Source organism: Neofelis nebulosa, chromosome 7 (assembly GCF_028018385.1).
Source record: "Neofelis nebulosa isolate mNeoNeb1 chromosome 7, mNeoNeb1.pri, whole genome shotgun sequence".
Lineage (NCBI taxonomy): Eukaryota > Metazoa > Chordata > Mammalia > Carnivora > Felidae > Neofelis > Neofelis nebulosa.
Genome location: NC_080788.1, coordinates 47,625,664 through 47,647,457, shown reverse-complemented (window position 1 = coordinate 47,647,457; position 21,794 = coordinate 47,625,664). Strand labels below are relative to the sequence as shown.

The 21,794-nt window shown below is 44.4% G+C and overlaps 1 protein-coding gene and 1 long non-coding RNA gene across 3 annotated transcripts in view; both read left to right on the top strand.

Moving 5' to 3' along the window:
- Positions 1-21,794, top strand: part of MYZAP (myocardial zonula adherens protein) — a 90,412-nt gene that overhangs the window by 8,256 nt on the left and 60,362 nt on the right. For both annotated transcript variants that reach the window (XM_058737599.1, XM_058737600.1), the window contains exons 2-4: positions 1,585-1,671; positions 14,962-15,117; positions 18,825-18,917. In XM_058737599.1, coding sequence (XP_058593582.1) covers positions 1,585-1,671; positions 14,962-15,117; positions 18,825-18,917 — 336 coding nt within the window. The remainder of the gene's footprint in view (positions 1-1,584; positions 1,672-14,961; positions 15,118-18,824; positions 18,918-21,794) is intronic.
- LOC131516505 (uncharacterized) lies at positions 18,925-21,500 on the top strand. The gene is made up of 2 exons (XR_009264117.1): positions 18,925-19,620; positions 19,651-21,500. It is a non-coding gene; the product is annotated as an uncharacterized LOC131516505 (long non-coding RNA).

Below are 21,794 nucleotides of genomic sequence, written 5' to 3'. Positions count from 1 at the left end.
TTGGGTTTCTTTTTTTTTTAATAAAGTTTTTTTTTTTTTAATTAGAGAAAGAGAGTGTGTGTGTGTGAGTGAGTAGGAGAGGGGCAGAGAGAGGGGGGGGAGAGAGAGAGAGAGAGAGAGAGAGAGAGAGAGAGAGAGAATATGAATGAATGAATCCCAAGCAGGTTCTGAACTACTGGTGCAGAGCCTGATGAAGGGCTCAAACCCACCAACTGTGAGGTCATGACCTGAGCCAAAATCTAGAGTCAGATGCTCAACTGACTGAGCTACCCAGGCGCCCCAAGGATATCAGTCATTTTGGATTAGGGCTCACCGTGATGACCTCAGTTTAACTTAATAACCTCTGTAAAGACCCTGTTTCCAAATAAGGTCACATTCTGAAGTTCTGGGGTTAAGACTCCAATATACAAATGTTAGGGGGACACAGTGCAGCCTATAACAGGAACAAGCCCATGGGGCTGGGTACTCTGGGTGCTGCTGGGGCCCTCTTTGGGCTTTTCCAATGGCCAGATCACTTCTCCCTGGGAAATCACAGCAGGTCCTGGCTGTGACATTGGGGTGAAATAGACATATGGCGTTAAGCATATTCCCATTGTTGTGCAAACATCACCACCATCCATCTCCAGGATGTTATCATCTTCTCAAACTGAAACTCCATACCTGTTAAGGAATAACTCACCACTTCTCTGTGTCCTCAGCCCCTGGCAATCACTGATCTGCTGTCTGTCCCTAGGAATTTTGACTATTCTTTATACCTTGTATAAGTGGAGTCATACAGCTGAGAGAGCTGTCATTGTGTCATACCCATGTCTTTGCATGATTGGCTTCCTTCACTTAGCATAATGTCCTCGAGGTTCATCCATGTTGCAGCATGTGTCAGAACTTCCTTCCTTTTTAAGGCTGTGTGATATTCCATTCTGTGTATATACCACATTTTATGTATCCATTCATCCACCGATGGACATTTGTGTCGCTTTCAGTCGTGCATAGTGCTGCCACGAACATGAGTATATAGACTTTTAAATAACTTTGTGCTTCTGTAGAGAAAAATTCAGTATATAGCCAAGGAGAAAGCACTTTCACAGTCCAGTCACCACTGTGTATATTTTGGCCTTTGTCCCTCTAGCTGTATTTTGACCAGTGCAGGTGAGATACAATCATTCTATACATACTGTTACAGAACTCGAGCCAAAATCAAGGTATCAACAGGGTTAGTTCCTTCCAAGGGTTGTGTGGGAGTGATCTGTTCCAGGCTTCTCTCTTTAGCATGTTCACATGCTGTTCTCCCTGTATGTGTGTCTGTCTGCAAATTCCCCCTTTTATAAGGATATCTGTCATCTTGGGTTTCTGTTTGTTTGAATGCTATGACATTACTCGGTAATGTCCTCGTTTTGAGCAGCAGGGTGGTGAGTTGCCTGATCTGGGCCAGGCAAACGTTGGTCTTATCCTCAGAGTCCCCTGTGCGGCTGGTACGATCACCTCATTGCTAAGTGGGGGAGACGGCACCGAGAAGCACAAGGTCACCCAGCTCTTTGTACCTCTGGCACGGGTTTGTAACTGGCTTCTCCTCTCCGTCTCTCCTAGGCAAATGTCTGCAGACTGCGGCTGACTGTACCTCCCGAGAGTCCAGCTCCAGAGTCAGGTGAAAAGAAGGTCGAAAGAAAAGAACAAGTAAGCCGTCTCCGAGCAAAGCTCTGACAAGTTCTCATCTTTACTCTCTTTTATCTTCACCCCGTCCCCCGCGTCCACCCCCCACCCCTCCACCCCGGTCCTCTAGCCAGTGTATTCACAGAGTCTGAATGTCAGCGATCTGCTGATGAAAAGCCCTCTCGACCTTGCCACCCCATCTTCCATCTTCCCAGAAGCCAGACTGCCCTGCCAGGCTGGCCCTGCTGGCCTCCTGCCCCTGCTCTTGTTTCCTGGTGAACGCTGGCTCTGTGTTGCCTCAAAGCTGGGGGGACGCTGGCCTTAGTGGCAGGTGCTGTGGCAGGGAACGAGTTTTTCCTGAAAGAGCCCAGTCCTGTTGAGTCAAAGGGCCCATTGTGAGCTGCCTGCGGCTGAGCCTTTCTCAGCAGCTGGAGGTGGAAGGCCCAGCTCATGGTGGAGGCCGCCTGGAGGGGAAAAGCCCAGCAGGCAGCCCGGGCACGGGGCGAGGGCACTTGGCTGGAGGGAGGGGGAGGTCATCAGATTTTTGTGCCAGCTTCTGTGCTCAGTGCTGGGCCATGAAGATAAGTCTGACCTTGTCCTTGTCTTGGAGGAGCTCAAAGGTTTTCGGGTGAGGCAGACCTATGAACAAGGTTGATGTGACACTCAAGTGTTAGGATCCGGAAGTGCAAGAAGGGCTCCAGGACCACAGGGCAGGGAATAACTGACTGCCTGGGGAGTCACCGAAGCAGAGACTTAAAGGCTGCATAGGAGGTGCCACTCACTTCCGGGTCTGTTGTCCCAGGCAAGCCATTTTTCTCATTCACAAATAGTTATGGGGTGCCTACTGTATTCCAGGCGCTGTGCATGTGCGTATAGTATACCATAGTATATACTACACTGTGAGTAGAGTAGTGAACAAAGCAGTGAGAAAAAACATGCCTGTCACTCACCGAACTTATCTTTCAGTTGGGAGGAGAATGAAAATTTTTAAATAAAGTATATTTTATGGAGTTTAGAAGGTAGTAAGTGCTGATGGAGACACCTAGAGCAAGAGAAGGGGATGAGAGTGCCAGGGGTTAGGTAGTGATTTTCCTTCTGTGTATATTTTGTGTAAGTATAAAAGAAAACAGTGAAATGATTTAATATATGACCATGTAAGTTTTATAAATGGAATGACAATGACAAGCCTTGCTGTGAAGTTGACCACATGTGGCCACCTGTGGAAAAGGAAGCTCTTCATTGAGTGGTAAATGGTTGATCATGTCCCTAAATTTACTGGTGGGCTTTGTCTCTCCTTCCCTTCTCTTATGCTCTTTACCTGCTTTCTCTAAGGACCAAGCTGCCTGAACTAATTTTAATAATGAGTGACAGAGAAAGGAAGGAAGGAGGAAGGAAAATGAGGTTATGATTAGGTGCAAAGTTAGAGAATGTAGAGTTGCTTATCTGCTTAAAGAGAGAGGAGAAGTCCCACCAAAGGATCCAGAAAAATGGCTGGTTGCAGGTGGGAACAAGGCAAGTGCCTGGTGAGCCTGGAACATCTCATGCCAGAAAGCAGGATGGCACTCACCCAAATGGGGTCATAGCAAAGGACCCAGAAGCTGGTTTGAAAGTGGTCTCACTGCACTGGCAAAATTGGAACAAGTTTTCATCAAAACTTACAACAAACTTTACAACAAAATTCCATCAGAAAGTGATGACAGTAATGGGCTTTGACACATTGAATAATTAAAAAAAAAAAGATTCAGTAGTTGACAGTAATCATCAGAGATTTAAAAAGCAAAAGCTCTTTTATAGAACTTCAACTGACAAATTTGGAAAGTCCCTATTTTATAACCCCAGGTTGGTTCCTCAGTGGATGCAAAGACTAGTTAGTGGAAGGTTATTGTAGAGCAGTATTTTCACATGGTCCCAGAGTGTCACCTCATAGATTACTTTCACTTCCACACTCAAAACACACAGGGGCGCCTGGGTGGCCAAGTCGGTTAAGCATCCGACTTTGTCTCAGGTCATGATCTCACGGTTCGGTTCATGAGTTGGAGCCCCGCATCAGGCTCTCTGCTGTTAATTCTGAGCCCAGTTCAGATCCTCTGTCTCCCCCTCTCCCTGCTCCTCCCCCGCTCTCATGCTCGCTCACTTTCTCTCTCTCTCTCTTCCTCAAAAATAAACATTAAAAAAGCAAAGGCACAGTGGTGCAGTCTGGGAGCCAGCGCTTCAACCACGTGGTCCAATCTAGCTTTACCAGTAGTGGGCCAACCTGGTCTGTGGGCTTCCGAGGTGATGCAGTCAAGTAAAGCACAGTATCACTTGTGTGATATTTGTGCCAGATGGTTTCAGCTGAATCTAGTGATGAGGGAATAGCAAATCCCAAAATGTGGGACATTCTTTAAAAACGGTTGGCCAAAGGGAGGCTAGGAAGAGTTAACATCAAATGTAACAGGTGAAGCTTGGTTAGATCAGGGATCAAAAAAATAAAAAAATGTGGAAAAGTCATAGTGGGATAAGTGTACACTTTTGAATATGAACCACACGTTAGATATTATTGGACTAAATGTGACTCTTCCTTGTGATGATGGTGCTTACGGTTATATAGTCAAACCATTTTTTCGACCTGTGTGTAGCTTTGAACATTGTCTGAAGAAAAAGTCTGGGGGTAAAAGCTCCTAACCCAAACGACCCAGCTGGATCCCTGTTGTTGACTAGATTGAGTGGGGTGCTGTGCTGCTGGGGGGTGTCCCCTTCTGCCCTCTCTGCTTCCCTGACTGTTCTTTTAGAGAACTGGCCCTGAGCTGTGATCAGAAGCTTATGGGCTGCTCAGCGCACGAGGAATCGGAGCACTTTTTGTGTTGTTGTTGTTTTTAAATTTTTTTAGTGTTTATTTTTGAGAGAGAGAGAGAGCATGCGTGCATGTGCAAGTGGGGGAGAGGCAGGGAGAGAGGGAGACACAGAATTTGAAACAGCCTCCAGGCTCTGAGCTGTCAGCACTGGTAGAGGCTGATGTGGGGCTCAAACTCAGGAACCGCGAGGTTGTGACCTGAGCCGGAACCAGACACTTCACAAACTGAGCCACCCAGATGACCCGAAAGAGCACTTTTTGAGGCGGTGGCCTAAGCTGGAGAGAGTGACAGGACAAGGGCCGTAGTGGCTGCCCCATATGCATGGCACAGGAGGTGGGAGATTTGGTCTGTTGGAGTTAGATCCGAGCCGCATGCCTGGGCAGATGTTGATGAAGGGCACTGACCCTGGTGCTATGAGCCCTTGGAGGGTGCGTCCCCACTAAGAGGAATCAAGCATTGCCAAGGATGGAAGGCATGTGTTCTATGTCAAGCAGGAGTTGGCAACCAAGTCGTGTACTTCGATCAGCCCCTTTGTCTTAAACAGTGCTTTTCAAACTTTTCAAAGCAATAGGTCTCTTTTTTGTTTTTGTTTCTTAAATGAAAATAAATGTTATTCTGGGCCCTCATGTATAAACCAGGCAAAAGTGTTGCTAGTGGGGGCCAGGGTCCCTCCGGTTCTCCCCGGCTCCTCCTGCGGGTACGTGAGAACCTCAGGGCTGCGAGGAGCACAGGGCAGAAGCTGTGAAGACAGCATGTGCTGTGAGCCCTCTCACACTGGGTGGACCCAGTATGCAGCCTAAGTGCCTGTCTGCAATGCATTGGTGACTCACTGCAGAAGAGCTGGTGTGGACGGGGAGAGGGTAGGGCCGGCTGCTTCCCCAGGACTGAAGTCCTTGGGTGGTGGTTGCACTCGAAGGTACGGGTGGTAACTGTGAGGCTGTTCTGAGTGGTTCCGTCACCATGTTCTGGCCAGATTCCTGGGCTTGAGTCACTGGGAGCCAGAGGCCAGGCATGAGCGAGGAGGCCCTGAAAGGGACTACCTGCTCTCATGTGCCATCAGCATTGTTGCCCCTCCCTGGGACACCATAACCCTCAAAACTGCAAGGTGCCAAGAACTCTGGATGACCTTCCCTGGTGAGATGACTTGGGTTCCTTGGAGGGGGCCCGTGGTGTGCACAGGTGGGGGGATTGGAGCTTGCTCAGGTATGGAATTGGAAAGATACCAAAGGCCTGATGGGCTTCTGATGAAGCGACACTGCTCAGAGAATATCCAGGACCCTGTTAGAGCTGTAGCTGACTGAGGACAGGCCTGGGCCTTATTCTTTGACACAGTCATGGAAGGTGCTGAGTGTATTTTCAGGGCCTGGGATTCCATGGGGCAGCTGGCCACACATAGATGCCCTGCCATTTGGGTCATTCTTCTGTGCACTCTTCCTGAAATCACTGGAGAGGAATCACTCACTCACAGAGGCAGGGTGTGGCAGATGGTATATTTTCCCCAGCTTCGTGATGGTGTGTTTGGAGACTTCTGGGAGCAATCACAGCAGAGGCAGTGTCTTTTTTTGGAGTTCTGGGTTCCTGGGGCGTATGCGAGAGGCTTCCTGCCCTGTGGCAGACCATTCCTGCCTGCTGCTTTTAGTCCTTCTCTTATAGAAGGTACCTACTGCCCCAAGACTGCCTTTTGCAGGCCACAGTTGAGCTCCCAAACACTTATTTCTCTGCTACTTGGTTTACTTACCCTGAATGGAAGCACAGTAAGGCCTGGTTGCAAAGAGTAACTGAGCTAATATATGGGAGTGACCCCCACAGTGCCCTGTAATACTGATTACAGAGGCAGTGACTCAATGCCAAATCTCAGCTCTTTGAATGCCAAGCCCAGTCCTTTCTTTGCTTTTCTCCATCAGACCCTCCAGGAGTCATGCCCCTTCCTGCAACTGTCTGTCCGGCATCTTTCTCTTAGGCTGTGCCTGCAGCATCTTTGTTTGCTGTCCTTAGGTCCTTCTCCATAAATCTGAGCATCCATTTGCCATATCCTTAGGCTTGGTCTCCTCTCTTGGCAGACTTGACCTCAGAGAACTCATGCTCTCACGGCACTGAGCTTTCTGGGGAGTTGCTCACCCTACCCGTCAGCTCTTGGCCATGCCAGTTTTCTGTGTTCTCCACATGGTGGTATTTTTTAGAATACAGATATTTAATCACCACATTACCATTATTTTGGTATTTAAACATATGAAATCTGGATTATTTGTATGAACCCAGAAAATTCTAGGCTGCATTACGTTTGGAATGGAACATAGGTATTCTCGTTTAGAAAGGGTTCTGACCCCATTCTTCTTCTGTTTTAGAGCCTCTTGAGGCATCTCACATTCCCATTGCCCGATGACCAGTGAGGATGATTGTGTTTTCCTAACATTTGTTCTTCATGTATATTTCACCCAGAGCCATTTGAAACGAGGGTATGTCTTTTTATTTTGTTTCCCAGAGCCTAGCTCCCTGCCTTTCACATAATAAGTGCTTAAAGAGTGACTTAAGATTTGGTTTTTGTATTAGCTTCTTGGGCTGCCATAGCAAAGTACCATGAACTGCATGGCTTAATCCACAGAAATTGATTGTCTCACAGCTTTGGAGGATAGAAGTCTGGGCTCAAGGTGTCCGTCAGCAGGGCCATGATCTCTCTGCAGGCTCTAGAAGAATCCTTCCTTGCCTCTTCCAGCTGCTGATGGTTCTGGCGGTCCCTAGCTTGTGGCTGCATAACCCTGCTGTTCCTGTGGCATTCTTCTGGTGTGTGTGTCTGTATCCAAATTTTCTCCTTTTTGTGAGGATACCCATTATCCTGGATTAGGACTCACTCCAATAACCTCATTTTAATTCACCCTATCTGCAAATAAGGTCAGATTCTGAGGTACTGGGGTTTAGGGGGTACAACACATTTTTTTTTTTTTTTTTTGCAGGACACAATTCAACCTGTAACAAGTTTCTTTGTAGAATGTTATCTTAAATTTTTTTTAATGTTTACTTATTTTTGAGAGAGAGAGAGCGTGAGAGAGCATGGGGCGGGGGGGGGGGGGGGGGCGGGGTTTGGGGAGAGGCAGAGAGAGAGAGGGAGACCCAGAATCAAAAGCAGTCTCTAGGCCCTGAGCTGTCAGCACAGAGCCTGACGCGGGGCTCAAATTCACGAACTTTGAGATCATGACCTGAGCCGAAGTCGGACGCTTAACTGACTGAGCCACCCAGGTGCCCCTGTGGAATGTTAACTTAAGTTGTATCAACAAGTCAGATAAATTAGTCATGGGCTTTTATTTATATATTAAAAATCATTAAAAATATGGGAGAGGAAATGCTATTAGTTTGTGGGTACAAATTTCATGTTCAGAAATTGGTAAATGTGGAGTATAATGTTTACAAAATTGTTGAATATTAAAATTCACATTGGTGTAGAATATTTTGAAATTAACTCCCTATCATTTTCAAAGAATTTTGTGAGTGTATATACCCCTGTTCCATGTAACTCTATATGCAGTGTATTCTTAGACACACACATAGCAGTAAGAGACAGAACTAACACCAGCTGTTGCAGATTTATCAGTTAAATTGGGGTCTCACTGCATGCTTGAATTTTAGTGAACATGACCTGAGCTCTCCCGATTCTGAGTCTGTGTGATAGTGAAGTCTTTTGCAAAGTGACAGGGTAATTTGAAGCAGATAATATTTTCAGTAGCTGTTAACATGCTGCCATTGTAGATGTCCTTTAGTGACTTGTGTTTTTAAAGAAGCTGTCTCTCTTTAGACCTTTAAGAACTCCGGTGAGGGAGAGCAGGTCCAGGTATATGTATGAAAAATGGGGAACTTTCATACCCCAGTGTAATGTTTCAAAGGAGGAAACCCTTGCCATTCAGTTTTATTGTCCCCTTTCCCTTAAAAGCCCTGGATGAGTAAGCATGCTGAGTCCTCGTCCTTGTCCTTGGTGTGACTGTTTATACAACATCATGGGATGTTGCCAGGGGAGGGAGTGTCCTGCCAGGATTCAGATCGAGGTCAGGGCTGTGCTGAGGGTGTGCAGGACTCCACGTGCCTCTCAGAGAGAGCAGCCCTATGAGGATGGGCAGAGGCCTGGGTTCTAGTGCTGGTTCCTTCACAATGGTGGCCTGGCCAGGCGAGTCATCTCTGGGCCTTAGTTTTCTCTTCCAGCAAATGTAAATATTAGCCTGGAGTCACTGTTTTTCCAAATTTCTCTAGCTGTGGAACTCCTTATTCAACTGAATACATATGAGAAGTCCATCGGTAAAAGAGGAAAGGTGTAGTGGCTGTGATTTCAAGTAAGGCCAGGGCTGTGCCGGCTGCTGCAGCAGTATACCAGGCCCGAGCCTTCTCAGACACCACAGAAGGGTGGGGTATCATTTCTAGACCCACTGGACCACACAGCTCTTCTCTTTTCTTTTTTCCTGACCTCCTGAGACTGTGATTGTCTTCCCATGCAGAGAAACAAGGCCAGTCAAGGGGTGAACATTCCTCTGTCACAGCAAGTCTGATGGCTGGGATGAAAACAGCAAAAAGTCCCAATAAGAGGGAAGCAGACAGACAGAAGCATCCAGACAAACACGTAGACTTTAGCAAGATCCTAGATACTCAGAAATATAAAGACCTGACACCACCACTAATGCTAGAATCTATCAGAATCTACTGGTATGGCCCATGGCATACACCGGGTTTTGTGTACATTATTCTGTGTATTTCTGGAACCAGCTTCTGAAGTGGGTGGTGTTATCCCCCCTGTACTGTTCAGGACCCTGAAAGTCATTGCAGTAAATAACTAGCACAGAGCCATGCAGCTAATACACGGTGGATTTGCGGTTCTCACTTGGGTCTGTGCCATGGCCATGTTGCCATGGGAATGGCAACTTGCACACTTTCTCCTATCAGGAAAAGTCTGTCTAGGATATTTGTATTTTATCAGTCAAAGTTATCTAAGGTGTGTACTCTATGACTGAGTTCTAGCAAAAGAGTTCCTGATTTTCTTCTCCAGATACTCTTTTCATTTTCCCTGGAGTTGTTGGGCCTAAGGAGCTGTTGTCTGCTAGAAGACAATATCTGTAAGAAGTTACCTCCTATCAGGATACTATTATTAGAACTACAGTCTCTTGGGGATTTCTGCTTGGCTAGAAGATTTTCTTTTCCTTCTCATCGTTAAGCATTCAAAACTATTGGTCTGTGTCCAAGCATGACATGATGATTTTATATAAAATGGTCTCTTCAGTCTGAGATTCACAGAAATGACAAGTACCTTAATAAGCCAGAGATTTCCATTTCCTTGAGGAGACTGGTCTGTCCCTCCCCTCCCTGCTTCTCTCCCAGGCTGTGGGAAGGCTCTCCGGCTCAGCTATATTGTTGGTTCTTGTTCCAAGGAGACAAAACGGTGTCACGAGTGAGTAATGATTAGGGACTAGTAATTTTCTAGGATGGGCACACAGGTCAGACAGGCCCCAGCACTCTGCCTGCAAGATGGGTGGGATGCCCCTGGCTCATTGCTCAGCAGTCCCTGCATCAGCTGCTGCCCTCTGGCTGGAAGGAGAGGTTCAAAGCAAGAAAGTTTGGAAATAACTCAGCTTCTAGTTGGCATGTCATTTACTTCATGTAATGGTCCATCTAAGTCATTTGGGCTGACTGGACATGTGACCACTGCCCGTCCTGGTCTCTGGGGCTGGGTTACCACCATTGGTTTGGATTTATGTTAAGCTGTGTGTCTGCTGTTACTTCTTCCCTGAGACCCTTTCTTCACCAAAGGATTTTCTTCCTTGGTGAAGATCAGTGTTTCAGATGACCAGGTACTCCAAATCTTCTGGCATAGACCCAATTCCAAACATTCTGTCTTCCTTCCTTCCTTCAAACGTATTTATTGAGCATCTCTTTATGCCGAGTATTGGGGATACTACAGTGAACACGGCAGATTCAGTCTCTGCATTGTGGAGCTCATGTCATGTAAGATCAAATATTCTGATTTCCGGTTTGGGAAATATGGTTGCCTATTACCTCTCTGACCCTTGTTCTCCAGCAGCGATAAAGCCCTTGCAGCAGGAATTTAGGTGGGGAGTAACTTTTCTGTAGTTTCTCTGTCTTTCTAAGGCACTTGCCACAGGCATGAGCATGTAAGTAAGTTATCAGCTCTGAGTACATCCCAGGGAACAGTTTAACTGAGAGATTCTCTATCGAAACAGATAGATTATGCCTGCTGTTAATTATGCTGCATTTCACGTAGGGGTTATGGGATGCATTTCAGTTGGCTGTTACCTTTTCCCTTCTTTGGCACGGACTTTGTTTTCATTTCATATATTTGTTAGGGCTTTGTTTTTCAAGGCAATTTTGCCTACTACTGTTTCATACCCAGGAGGCTTTTATTAGGCCTAGGACATTTTTAAGAATTTGATATTTTAGGGGCGCCTGGGTGGCGCAGTCGGTTAAGCGTCCGACTTCAGCCAGGTCACGATCTCACGGTCCGTGAGTTCGAGCCCCGCGTCGGGCTCTGGGCTGATGGCTCAGAGCCTGGAGCCTGTTTCCGATTCTGTGTCTCCCTCTCTCTCTGTCCCTCCCCCGTTCATGCTCTGTCTCTCTCTGTCCCAAAAAATAAAATAAACGTTGGAAAAAAAAAAAAACTTTAAAAAAAGAATTTGATATTTTAATATCAACCAAGCAGCATTATAAAGAAGTTAAAAAAATTTAATTACAGAGACTTTCAAACATCTCCAAAAGGAAACTGAATCATGTGATAAATCACTGACCCTTCACTCAGCCCTGAAGCTCTCGACCCATGCTCAGTCCTGCTCTGTCTGTACTCCTGTCTGCTTCCTTCACCCTGTATCCCAGATATCATAAATATTTAAGCATGTTTCTCTAAAAGATAAAGGCTATCTCTTAATATAATCGCAATGCTCTTATCATGCCTAAAAAAACTAATATTTATCTTATAGGGAGATATTTTAAAGGACCCGAGAGGTGAAAAATTCAGCCACGGTCACAGTGCCAAACATGCCAGCTCTTTTCTTTTCTTTTCTTTTCTTTTCTTTTCTTTTCTTTTCTTTTCTTTTCTTTTCTTTTCTTTTCTTTTCTTTTCTTTTCTTTTCTTCCTTTCCTTTCCTTTCCTTTTGTTTTTTCTCTTCTCTTCTCTTCTCTTCTCTTCTCTTCTCTTCTCTTCTCTTCTCTTCTCTTCTCTTCTCTTTTTCCTGTGTTCTCCAATTTTTCACCAAGAGCTTACTTACATTTCATCACAATGATAGCAGTCTCGGGCTCCTTTGCAACTCCTAGAGATTTTATGATGGGGGCAAACCGCAGCTCCCTGTCCCTCCCTCTAAGAAGATCAGAGGGTGTTCGCTTCAGCTGGACTGTATTTATGTATACTGGGAAATTCCCCAGAACCTCTTCCAACTTCTAAAACTCCCTCTTTATTCAGCAAATACTTATTGAGAAACTCATCGAGTGTCTGTCACTGTGAGATGTCAGGGATTATGATGGAAAAGAAGACAAAGGAGGCCCAGTGGATTGGGGAGCAGGCCTTACATAGATGATGATACTAATAATCACTCCACTGTGGTTGTGGTGAGGGTGTAGAGGCCTAACCAGTCTGAAGAGGCCTTGAAGGAGAGACATTTCAGCCCACCAGTGGGCACCGCATGCAGAGGGAATAGCCCGCATAATGCCCTGTGGTGAGAAGGAGAGGTTTGCTGATAAAGGAACAGAAAGGAGGCAGTGAGGGCAGAGGGGAAGACGGATCCCAGAAGGCTGGACAAGGGCCTCCCCATCCTGAGCCTGCCTCTTCCCAGTAGCCCGACCGGACTGGGGGTCATGGTCTTGGCTTCCCTGCCCCTGAGGTTTGGGCTGCCGCATAGAGACATGACTTTCAATTTCACTCTTGACTCTTAGCTGTTTTGAAGGCTTTGTGGTCAAGGGAAGAGCTTAGATTTGGAAGATGTACTCAGGCACTTGGATGTTGCACTTTGGAAGAACTAATATTTACATGGTAGGGTTATTGTGAGGATTAAAGAAAATACTGTATAATAAAGCAGACAACAAATATTGATCCCCTGTGCTTTCTTGGCAAACATCTCTTCCCTGTCCCCGTCACCGTACAGTTTCTGCTTACACTGCCTCAGGAACCCTCTCTTCGGGGAATGGCCCATCCTCATGGCCCTTCTCTGGGCTCTTATTTAGTCCCTGACTTTGTAATATTCTTTTAGGTTTAGTTTTTTGAAAGTTGAAATGAAAGCTGTCCATTCAAAAATAATCCCCCCCCCCTCTTTTTTTGGCTAAGAAGCATAAAGGAAAAAATGAAATCCTGTTTTAACTGAAGACACTGGTATTAAAAGTCTGGGTTCCATCCTTTCCAATGTTTTATACACACAAACAGACATTTAAAAGAAAAAAAAACAAGAATAGGGAAATGACTGGTTCTCACTTAACAGATCTTCACTCTCTTTTCACGTGGGTAACCGTTAGGTCCATGAATTTCATAGACCTTGTTGTGTTGTCCGTGACATTTTGTGTGTTTTCTTCCGTAGGCGGTGGTCCTTGTGTCCCGGCAGGGCAGGGAGGCAGAGTGGTCTGCGTGCGGCCACCTGAGCCTTTTCATGAAAGCCGGTCCATATGGGAAAGGCTTTGCTCTGCAGAAATGCATTTCTGCTTCTGTCAGCCTCAGCTTGTTTTTCAGGAAGTGGGTGGGGTCTGACTGAAAGAGTTTGCTTTTGTTTCCTGGTACATAGAGAGTTTCATTAGAGCTTTTCCTCTTCCTAATTTTATGTCTGGGAAACCAGAGGCCTGGACTCACAGCTCATCATTCCACCAAGAGCCATCTGACAAACGTCTTCATCTAAATTTATGTACACATTTCAGGAGTTGCATTAGTGCCTGTGGGGCCCAAGCACGAAGGCCTCAAGTGGAATCATTTTCTGGAAGTAAATGCAGAGCATCATAATTCCTTATGTCTTTCCAAGTATGTATGGAAGCGTGGAAGCAATGGGTGTTCTTTTTTTTTTTAAAAAGCTCCCATCACAGAGAAACAATACAAAAGGGTATAAAGAGAGAATTGAAAGTCACCCCGATACCCAGTATCCCCGCCCACCCCAGTGTCCCCTCCTTAGAGGTCATTACTGTTAATAATTTGCCATGTATCTTTCTAGACTTTTCTTTGACAAAGTTTAAAGAAATGGACTTACAAGATTTTCATTCTGCCACAAATGAATGATTTTAAAATGCAAATGACAGTTTTGCCTGCCAAAAAATATGGTGTGAGTTGCATGGAAGGAATTTTTGCAAAAGTGGCTTAAAAATCAGTGGGAGGGCAGAGTCGCTCTTATGGAATTCAGGCTTCTGCATGGTGATTGCCAAAGTACCAGGGTTAGCCCAAGGGGACATAGGACGTAGGCCGGTTTGTCTGTGAAGTCTCAGTCCCTGGGTTTTTCTTGCCCTTCTATGCTGTGGAGGCTGACTCCATCCCCCTGCATCTAACAGAGCCTGCAGTATGGGGAAGTATACTTTGTGTCACACAGAATTGGTCTTGAATCTAGATGTGTGACTATCAACAAGTTATTTAACCTCTCTGAGCTTTGTTTTTCTTAGCTGTAAAGTGGAGAGGACAATTGCCACATCATAGGGTGGTTGTCTTCACAACTTAGGTGTACTAAGGGACACACCCAACCTATAGTAGAGGCTGAACAGATCTTAAGTTCCCTTTCTCCCACTTCTTGAGCCTTCATAGTCTACATGGGTGTTGGGACTGGGCCATGTTATGCCTTCCCGAGGGTATTTGCATTTCAACCCTGAGCAAAGCTTCAGGTGAAGGAAGTAAGGCACAGGAAGATGGTTTTGGAGTGAAGTCCTGCTGCCTCTGCCTGGCTTTTCAGAAATATTTCATGAATGGTCACAGCAGGTTGTGTACTCACCCCCACCTCCTTTTCTCAGAGCGGGCTCCAGAGTCAGCCCTGACCTCAGGGGATAATGTGGCTGCCAGGGGGCAGCCCACATTCTTCTCCTGCTATCTCAGCCTCCTGTATTGCAAGTGATGTGTTTCGTGATGAGGTTGAGGGCACACGGAGGAACCGAGATCAGGGGAAAAGCAGCATTACCAGCTTACTAGGAATGTGAGAATGCAGGCGCTTGATGTTGTCATGATGGACAACACAGGTCTGTCTGGCACCTTTGTAAGAATGAGAAAGGTGCCCTGCTCCGGGGCGAGGTGCCCACTCTTGGGTGGGTGGTTAGGGTTTCTGTAGAAATTTGAGAAAGGTACCCTTCCTCTACAGTAAAAGGCTGGCTCCACCCATGCTGGGTGCCAGTGGGAGAACAGCTAGCAGGCAGGGTTTCCCCTGTTTCTCCTTGCCACTGGGCTCCTCTGTGCCAGCACAGCCCGCATAGCCATATATGGTGCACCCATTATCACAGCTGTTTCCACGAGGCCTAAATGATCATTACCCTTTTCTCCTTTCCACCTTCTTAGCGTCCTGACTTAAGCAATGGAGAACCGACCAGGAAACTTCCCCAGGGTGTTGTCTACGGTGTCGTGCGGAGATCAGATCCCAACGAACAGAAAGAAATGGTGGTGTATGGGTGGTCCACCAATCAGCTGAAAGAAGAGATGAACTACATCAAAGACGTGAGTCATTTAAGGACTTTTGTTTGTTTATCCTCTTTTTGTAGCATGTGGGAAGGTGGAGTCAGAAGCATCGATGTGAACGTATTAAGACATTTTGGAAGAATTCCTAGCGTCGCCGTTTTGGGTGGAAATATTTCTACATATCTTTATGGTAATGTTAAAAATACGGTTGTAATTCTGCACTGAGGTACCGAGTGAACTTCTGGATGTTACTAAGCAGGGGTACTCAGGAGACCAAATGACTCCCTTCCATGAATGATACAGAGGCTTTTAAGCAATTTTGCTTATTACATTGGATATTCTACTCTTAATATATAAGTTTGGAAAACTATAAATTCGGTTGCTTTTCACCATAAGTAACGGAAAAGCTGACAAAGGAAATTTGTGTCATGTGGGGCTAAGTCCAGGGGTGGGTGGGCTCCAGGCAGGGCGCGTCCAGTCTCCAGTCCTACTTCTCTGAGTTTCTCTTGGTTCTTTCCTCCTTCATCCTCAGGCTCATGACATCATCTGAGCATGTGATGGCGTCTGGAGGAAGAGAAGAGGCTGCTTATCTCTGGTTTCTTTTTAGAGGCCCTCTTTTAGGCTTCTCCTCATGTCTCATTGGCCAGGACTGGGTCACATGCCCATTCCCAAATCTATCGCTGGATGGATCCCCTGCCTAGGAGAATGAGATTGATGATGGCTGGTTCAGACCAATTAATTATGTTCAAACAGATGCTGAGAAGTCAACCACACTAGACACAGTCCGTCCTAGGCCAGTCAATACCATTTCTTTGTGTTTAATATTCCATTTCTTCTTAATTACACACTCTTTGAAGAAAGAATGGAAATACAAAAATGTATGAATCCATACATTTTTTATTATGAATCCATAATTCTGACATTTAACCAGAACAGTTGTTAAGGAGCATTTCCTTCTAAATTTTTTATTTCTTTTTGTCTTCTCTCCATTCATCCACCCATCCATCCATCTATCTATCCATCCCTCCATCCATCCATCTATCCATCTATCTCCATTCCTTTTTGGTTATTTTGGCTTCTCAGTGCCCTTGTTTTCCAAATCAGTGTGATTAAATAGAGAGCACATGAGTTACTTTGATGCTCATGGGCCCTGAACACCAACCTGTGGCCTAGAAAGTGCTCTTGAGAAACAGAGCCAGGTGGGGCAGTGGCCTACCCCAGAGGTACCATGTCTGTTTTTGGCCCAGCCAAGGTTTTGTTCTCTCTGGGCTTCAGTTTTCTCCTGTGTAGATTGCAGAGTTTGGGAAGGGGCCACCAAAGTCAAAACTGCCAGCTTTGTGGGGCACCTGGGTGGCCCAGTCAGTTAAGCATCCGACTTCGGCTCAGCTCATGATCTCGCAGTTTGAGTTCAAGCCCCGCGTTGGGCTTTGTGCTGACAGCTCAGAGCCTGGAGCCTGCTTCAGATTCTGTGTTTTCCTCTCTCTCTGACTCTCCCCCACTCGTGCTCTCTTTCTTTCTCTCAAAAATAAATAAATATTAAAAAATTCTTTTAAAACCTGCACACCCCATTTTATTTGGTGCGTTTGCAGACAAGATACAAAGTCATGTTTTCAACTTTTTATGGATTTTTTAAAAGAACATCTCTGATCAAATATTAAAAATAACTGTTGGACACCTTCTTTCATGTCTTGAAAGATATGGGTATTTGTATAATTAAAAGGAATAAAACATAATCTTGTCTTGATTAAAAGTAGTATAATAAATGCTTAATAGAGAAAATAAAAGCGAAACGAGCTATACACATACACAAATACATAGGACATGTGTTATCTCAAATCCCTAGTCATCCTACCCCCGAATACAATTTGTAATCATTCAGAATATATCATTCCTGATTTTCATATATAAGAGCCACTTGAACATTCCTAGTCTCCAGTATTTTTCTCACAGAAATACTTAGTCCCTCCTTACTTAATGTCCTCAGATAACATGGCAGTGCTTCAGACGTAAGCCTTTTAAACAAGGCTGAGACTTGCCATTTGCCCAAGACAAAAACAGCAGGTGGAGGCTGGTTGTGAACCAGAGGTGACATGTGCCTAGGTCACAGGAGTGGTTCTGACCTGAATTGCCAGCCTCCATTAAAAAATTAATTTCCAGGTTCCACCTTCTATAGTTGGCTTCAGATCCATCTCGCGCTGGCTCATCCCTAAGCATGTTTATGGGGTTGTTTGTTCTTTCTTGCCATGAGTGACTCTGGCCCAGTTAGCTTCCTGCAGTACTGGCCACCCAGCTCCCCCAGTCCCCACTGGTGAGCAGTACCAGAGCCAACTCAGGGCCACGGTGAAAGCCATTCTGTCTACCCAGAGTGAAGAGTTGTGCTTTTGGTCTCATTTTTCTAAAATGTTTGTAGAGGACAGGAAGAAAGTAGACTCTTATCAGAATTCATCTAGTGAAGGCTTGGCCTCTTGCCTTGCACCCCCCTCTCCTGCACCCCCTGCTGAAATATTTACCAATATGCAGTCACCCTGAATAAACATGCAGTCTGATTTAAAGCCATGTGCTAGCTGTGCAAATGCAGCTTCAAGGTGAAGTCTCCCCATGCTGTCTCCAGCACACTGGTTATTCCAACCAACAGTTGCCTTTGAGCCCTTCTGGCATTCGAAGTTCTGGAGCCTCCCTATAGAGGGCTCCCTTGAGACCTCTTTTCCTTTTTTTTTTTAATTAAAAAAAATTTTTTTAAATTTATTTTAGAGAGAGAGTGAGAGCAGTGGAGAGAGGCGGAGAGGGAGAGAGGGAAAGAGAGAGAGAGAATCTTAAGCAGGCTCCACACTCATCACAGAGCCTGATGCAGGGCTCAATGGCAGGATCATGACCTGAGCTGAAACCAAAAGGTGGACACTTCACCAACTGAGCCACACAGACGCCTTGGGGCTTCTTTTCTGTTGGAGGATTCCTGAGTTCTCCATCAGAGGGGTAGCAGAAGAAGGGAGGAGACAGGGACAAGGTTTTTTGCTTTTATTTACAAAATTTGTAAGGCTCTCCTTACCACTCCAGAAGTGCTACTATAGAAAAAACTTCAACAGTGATTATGTAAGCAGATGTTAGGGGTCACCCTGACTTTTGTTATATTTCATGCCTTATTGTGATTATCGAAGAACTGATGTTCAAATTTATGGGCTTTCTAGGCTTCTAATTCCCTGCTGTACATCCCAGGTATTTAATTGCTCTTTGTTGGTCAGAGTGGAGATAGAGAAAATTAGAAGTTGCTTTTTGCTTTTTGGATTTTTGATTCCTCTTAGCTGCCTCTTTATAGAGTCAACTTGTTAAAATTTTTGTACTTACAAAAATATGCAATAGAAAGAAGGGTAAATCAAGAAAAAAATAAAAAGAGGTAAATCTTACCTGAATGTGGTTTAATAGGTGATAGGTGAATTTCAACAAACCATTTTTTCTTCAGAGCTTATTATTTAGTAATTAATCTTTATTAATAATTATATACAATCATAGTACATATTTATTATCATTGTTATTATTTGGACAATACCACTGGCTCTTAACTAGATGTGAGGATGATTTTTCTCCCTTAATCTCCCTAATGTCATACTTAAAATTGTGTGTGTGTGTGTTTTGTGTGTGTGGGCCCGTCTTCCCATTAGGGTTTCTTAAAACCCTTAAATTAGGGTTTTGGCAGTCTTATGTAAAAGTGTTATAACTTGATCTTTAACCAGCATCTTTGTGGGCTGCAGGTGAGAGCCACTTTGGAAAAAGTAAGGAAGCGAATGTATGGAGACTACGACGAAATGAGACAGAAGATTCGACAGCTCACCCAGGAACTGTCAGTAAGTCAATGTCCCAGTGACTTGGAAATATGGAAGGATGATAGGTCTTAGAACTCCCTCCCAGTGGCTGGTACCTGAACATATCTGAGTTTATGATGTTCTTTGTGAATGGCATCCTATTTTAAGTGAACTGAGATTTTATCACAGAATTAAGCTTATTATTTTGAGGAATATTTTTTGTGGCAAGAATAATCTTTGCCTTCAAAGCATTCCCTGTAGAGTCAGGAACAAGACAAGGAAGCCAGCTATCATTGTTACTATTTAACATTGTACCTAAGAACTAGCCAATGGAACTAAACAAGAGAAATAAATTTAGTGGTATAAAAACTGGGAGGGTAGATGTAAGGCTGTCACTGTTTACAAACTATATGATCATATACCCAGAAAGCTCAAGTGAACCAAAGAAAAAAACACTACTATAAAAAATAATTTCGTAAGGTAGCAGGATAAAAAAATTAATAGATACAAACAAATGGACTTCATCATACAAAAAACAACCAGTTAGAAGTAATAAGAGCAACAGAAAACCACCAGATACCTAGGAGTAAACTCTAACAAGAGGAAAGACATACCATGTGCTAAGACGGGAAACACCAACATCATAAGATGTCAGTATTGTTCAGGTTAATATACAAATGTAATGTAACCCAATAAAAATACGAACAGATTTTTATTTTATGTTGTGCTTTTACAGCTGGACTAGGTGATTCCAAAGTATACAGAAAATAAATAGGTGATTCCAAAGTATACAGAAAATAAATATGAACAGTTGAAATTCTGGGGGGAAAAATACAGCGAGGGAGACTAGCTCTATTAATATTACAAGAAACTGAGAGACCGTCAGAGATTAGAAGAGTATCACATTGGCACATAAATAAATAAGCATCCATGAAAAAGCCCAGAAATTTACCCCAGTATATTATAAACGCAGCATCTCAAATAAAGGGAGGAAAATGGACCAGTCAGCATATGCTGTTGGGACAGACTTACATCTAGATAAATTCCAAAGAGGTCAAAGATTTAAATATTGAAGGTAAAACTTAAAAGTGCCAGAAGAAAATATATTTGAATTCTCTTATAGTCTGAGGGTGAAAAAGGCTTTTTATTACTCTGACATGAAATCTCAGGACCATAAAAGAAACGTTTGGTAATTTCGACTATGCTGACATGAAAGACGTGTGCTGGCAGGGCCACCAGTCAAAATCCAAGGACAAACCTAGGAAAAGTGATTTGCCCTTCATCTCCTAGATAACAGGCTAAGTTTCTGAGTATTCAAAGAAGTGCCCAGGCATCAAGAAGAAAAGGCCACAAGCCATAAAAATAGGCAAAATATTTGTTACAAGTAATCTACAGCAAGGTGAAGGTGAAGAGTTCTTCAGTGTCTGACAGGATGCTCAACCCCACTCCCAATAAGAGTGATGCAGACGCAAACCAGCCTGAGATGGAACTTGTACCTATGAGATCAGCACACCTGCAGGAACAGGACAAGACATCGTTAGCAGTGCTGTGGAGAAACAGTCAGATGGCTGGATAGGATGTCATTGTGTAGTACTCCCAGGGACAGCAAAATGGCCGTATCTGCCACATCCTATATCCTGTGACTCAGCAATTCCGTTCTTAAGAACATACTCTATAAACTCTCACGTTGTGAAATGACCTATGTGTGAAAGTAGTTATCACAGCACTGTTGGTAACAGTAATGAGATTGGAAACCTAAATATCCATGAAGAAGGGGAAAGTAAAATAAATTGTGACCCTACAGTAGAATATGCAGAATTTAAAAAGAAGGTGGGGAGGAGGTGGGGGGGAGAGGAGAGAATAAAAAGAACAAGTAAGCTCTTCAAAAACAGATATGGAAAGATTTCAAAGATACAGAGTGGATGGTAAAAAAAAAAAAAAGCAAGCTACAAGAAAATACCTACAATGAGCCACCACTTATGTAAAACAGAAGGGGAAAATAAGTGTTTAGCTAGTTTTGCGGGTGCAAAAGTAGTTACTAGAAGGATGATCCAGAAACTTAATTTTTTTTAATGTTTATTTTTGAGAGAGAGAGAGCGAGTGAGCACGAGCACAAGAGGGGCAGAGAGAGAGGGAGACACAGAATCCTAAGTAAGCTCCAGGCTTTGAGCTGTCGGCACAGAGCCCAATGCGGGGCTCAAACTCATAGGGTGTCAGCCAAAGTTGGATGTTCAACCGACTGAGCCACCCAGGGACCTCTGATTCTTTTTTATTTTTTAATGTTTATTTTTGAGAGGGGGGCGGACAGAGAGGATCCAAAGTAGGCTGTGTGCTGACAGCAGAGAGCTCGATGAGGGGGCTCGAACCCCTGAACTACGAGATCATGACCTGAGCTGAAGTTAGATGCTTAACCAACTGAACCCCCCAGTGCCTCTCAATAATTGTGATTCCTGATTGAAGATCAGAGTGGGCAAGGTGGTGCCTGAGTAGATGGGATGGGAGTGATAGATGTATTTGAATGTGTACCTTTTATACTTCGTAAGGGTTTGAACTGTGGGGATGTATTACAGATTTAAGAAAAAAATAACATTCCTGTGGTTTAAACAAACTAATGCCTGTGAGAAATTTTTTTTTTTTTATATTTGCAATTCACAGTGTTGAAGAACAAAAGCCCATGCATATATGACCTACTTTCCATAAAAATTAGTTTCTGCAGGAAGGAAGCATAGGTACAGCAGTCGTGCATTAGGGTTTAGCATATGGCTTGGCTGCGAGATGGTCTGCTTAGGTAAGACCCGCTGCCTTGACGATAGGCGTGGGGCTCTGTAAACATACCCACCTAGCCCATTCTCACTGGCTTGTGGGAGGACACTTGTGAAATTCTCACATACTTGTGGAAATTTCACTCTGCCATCCACT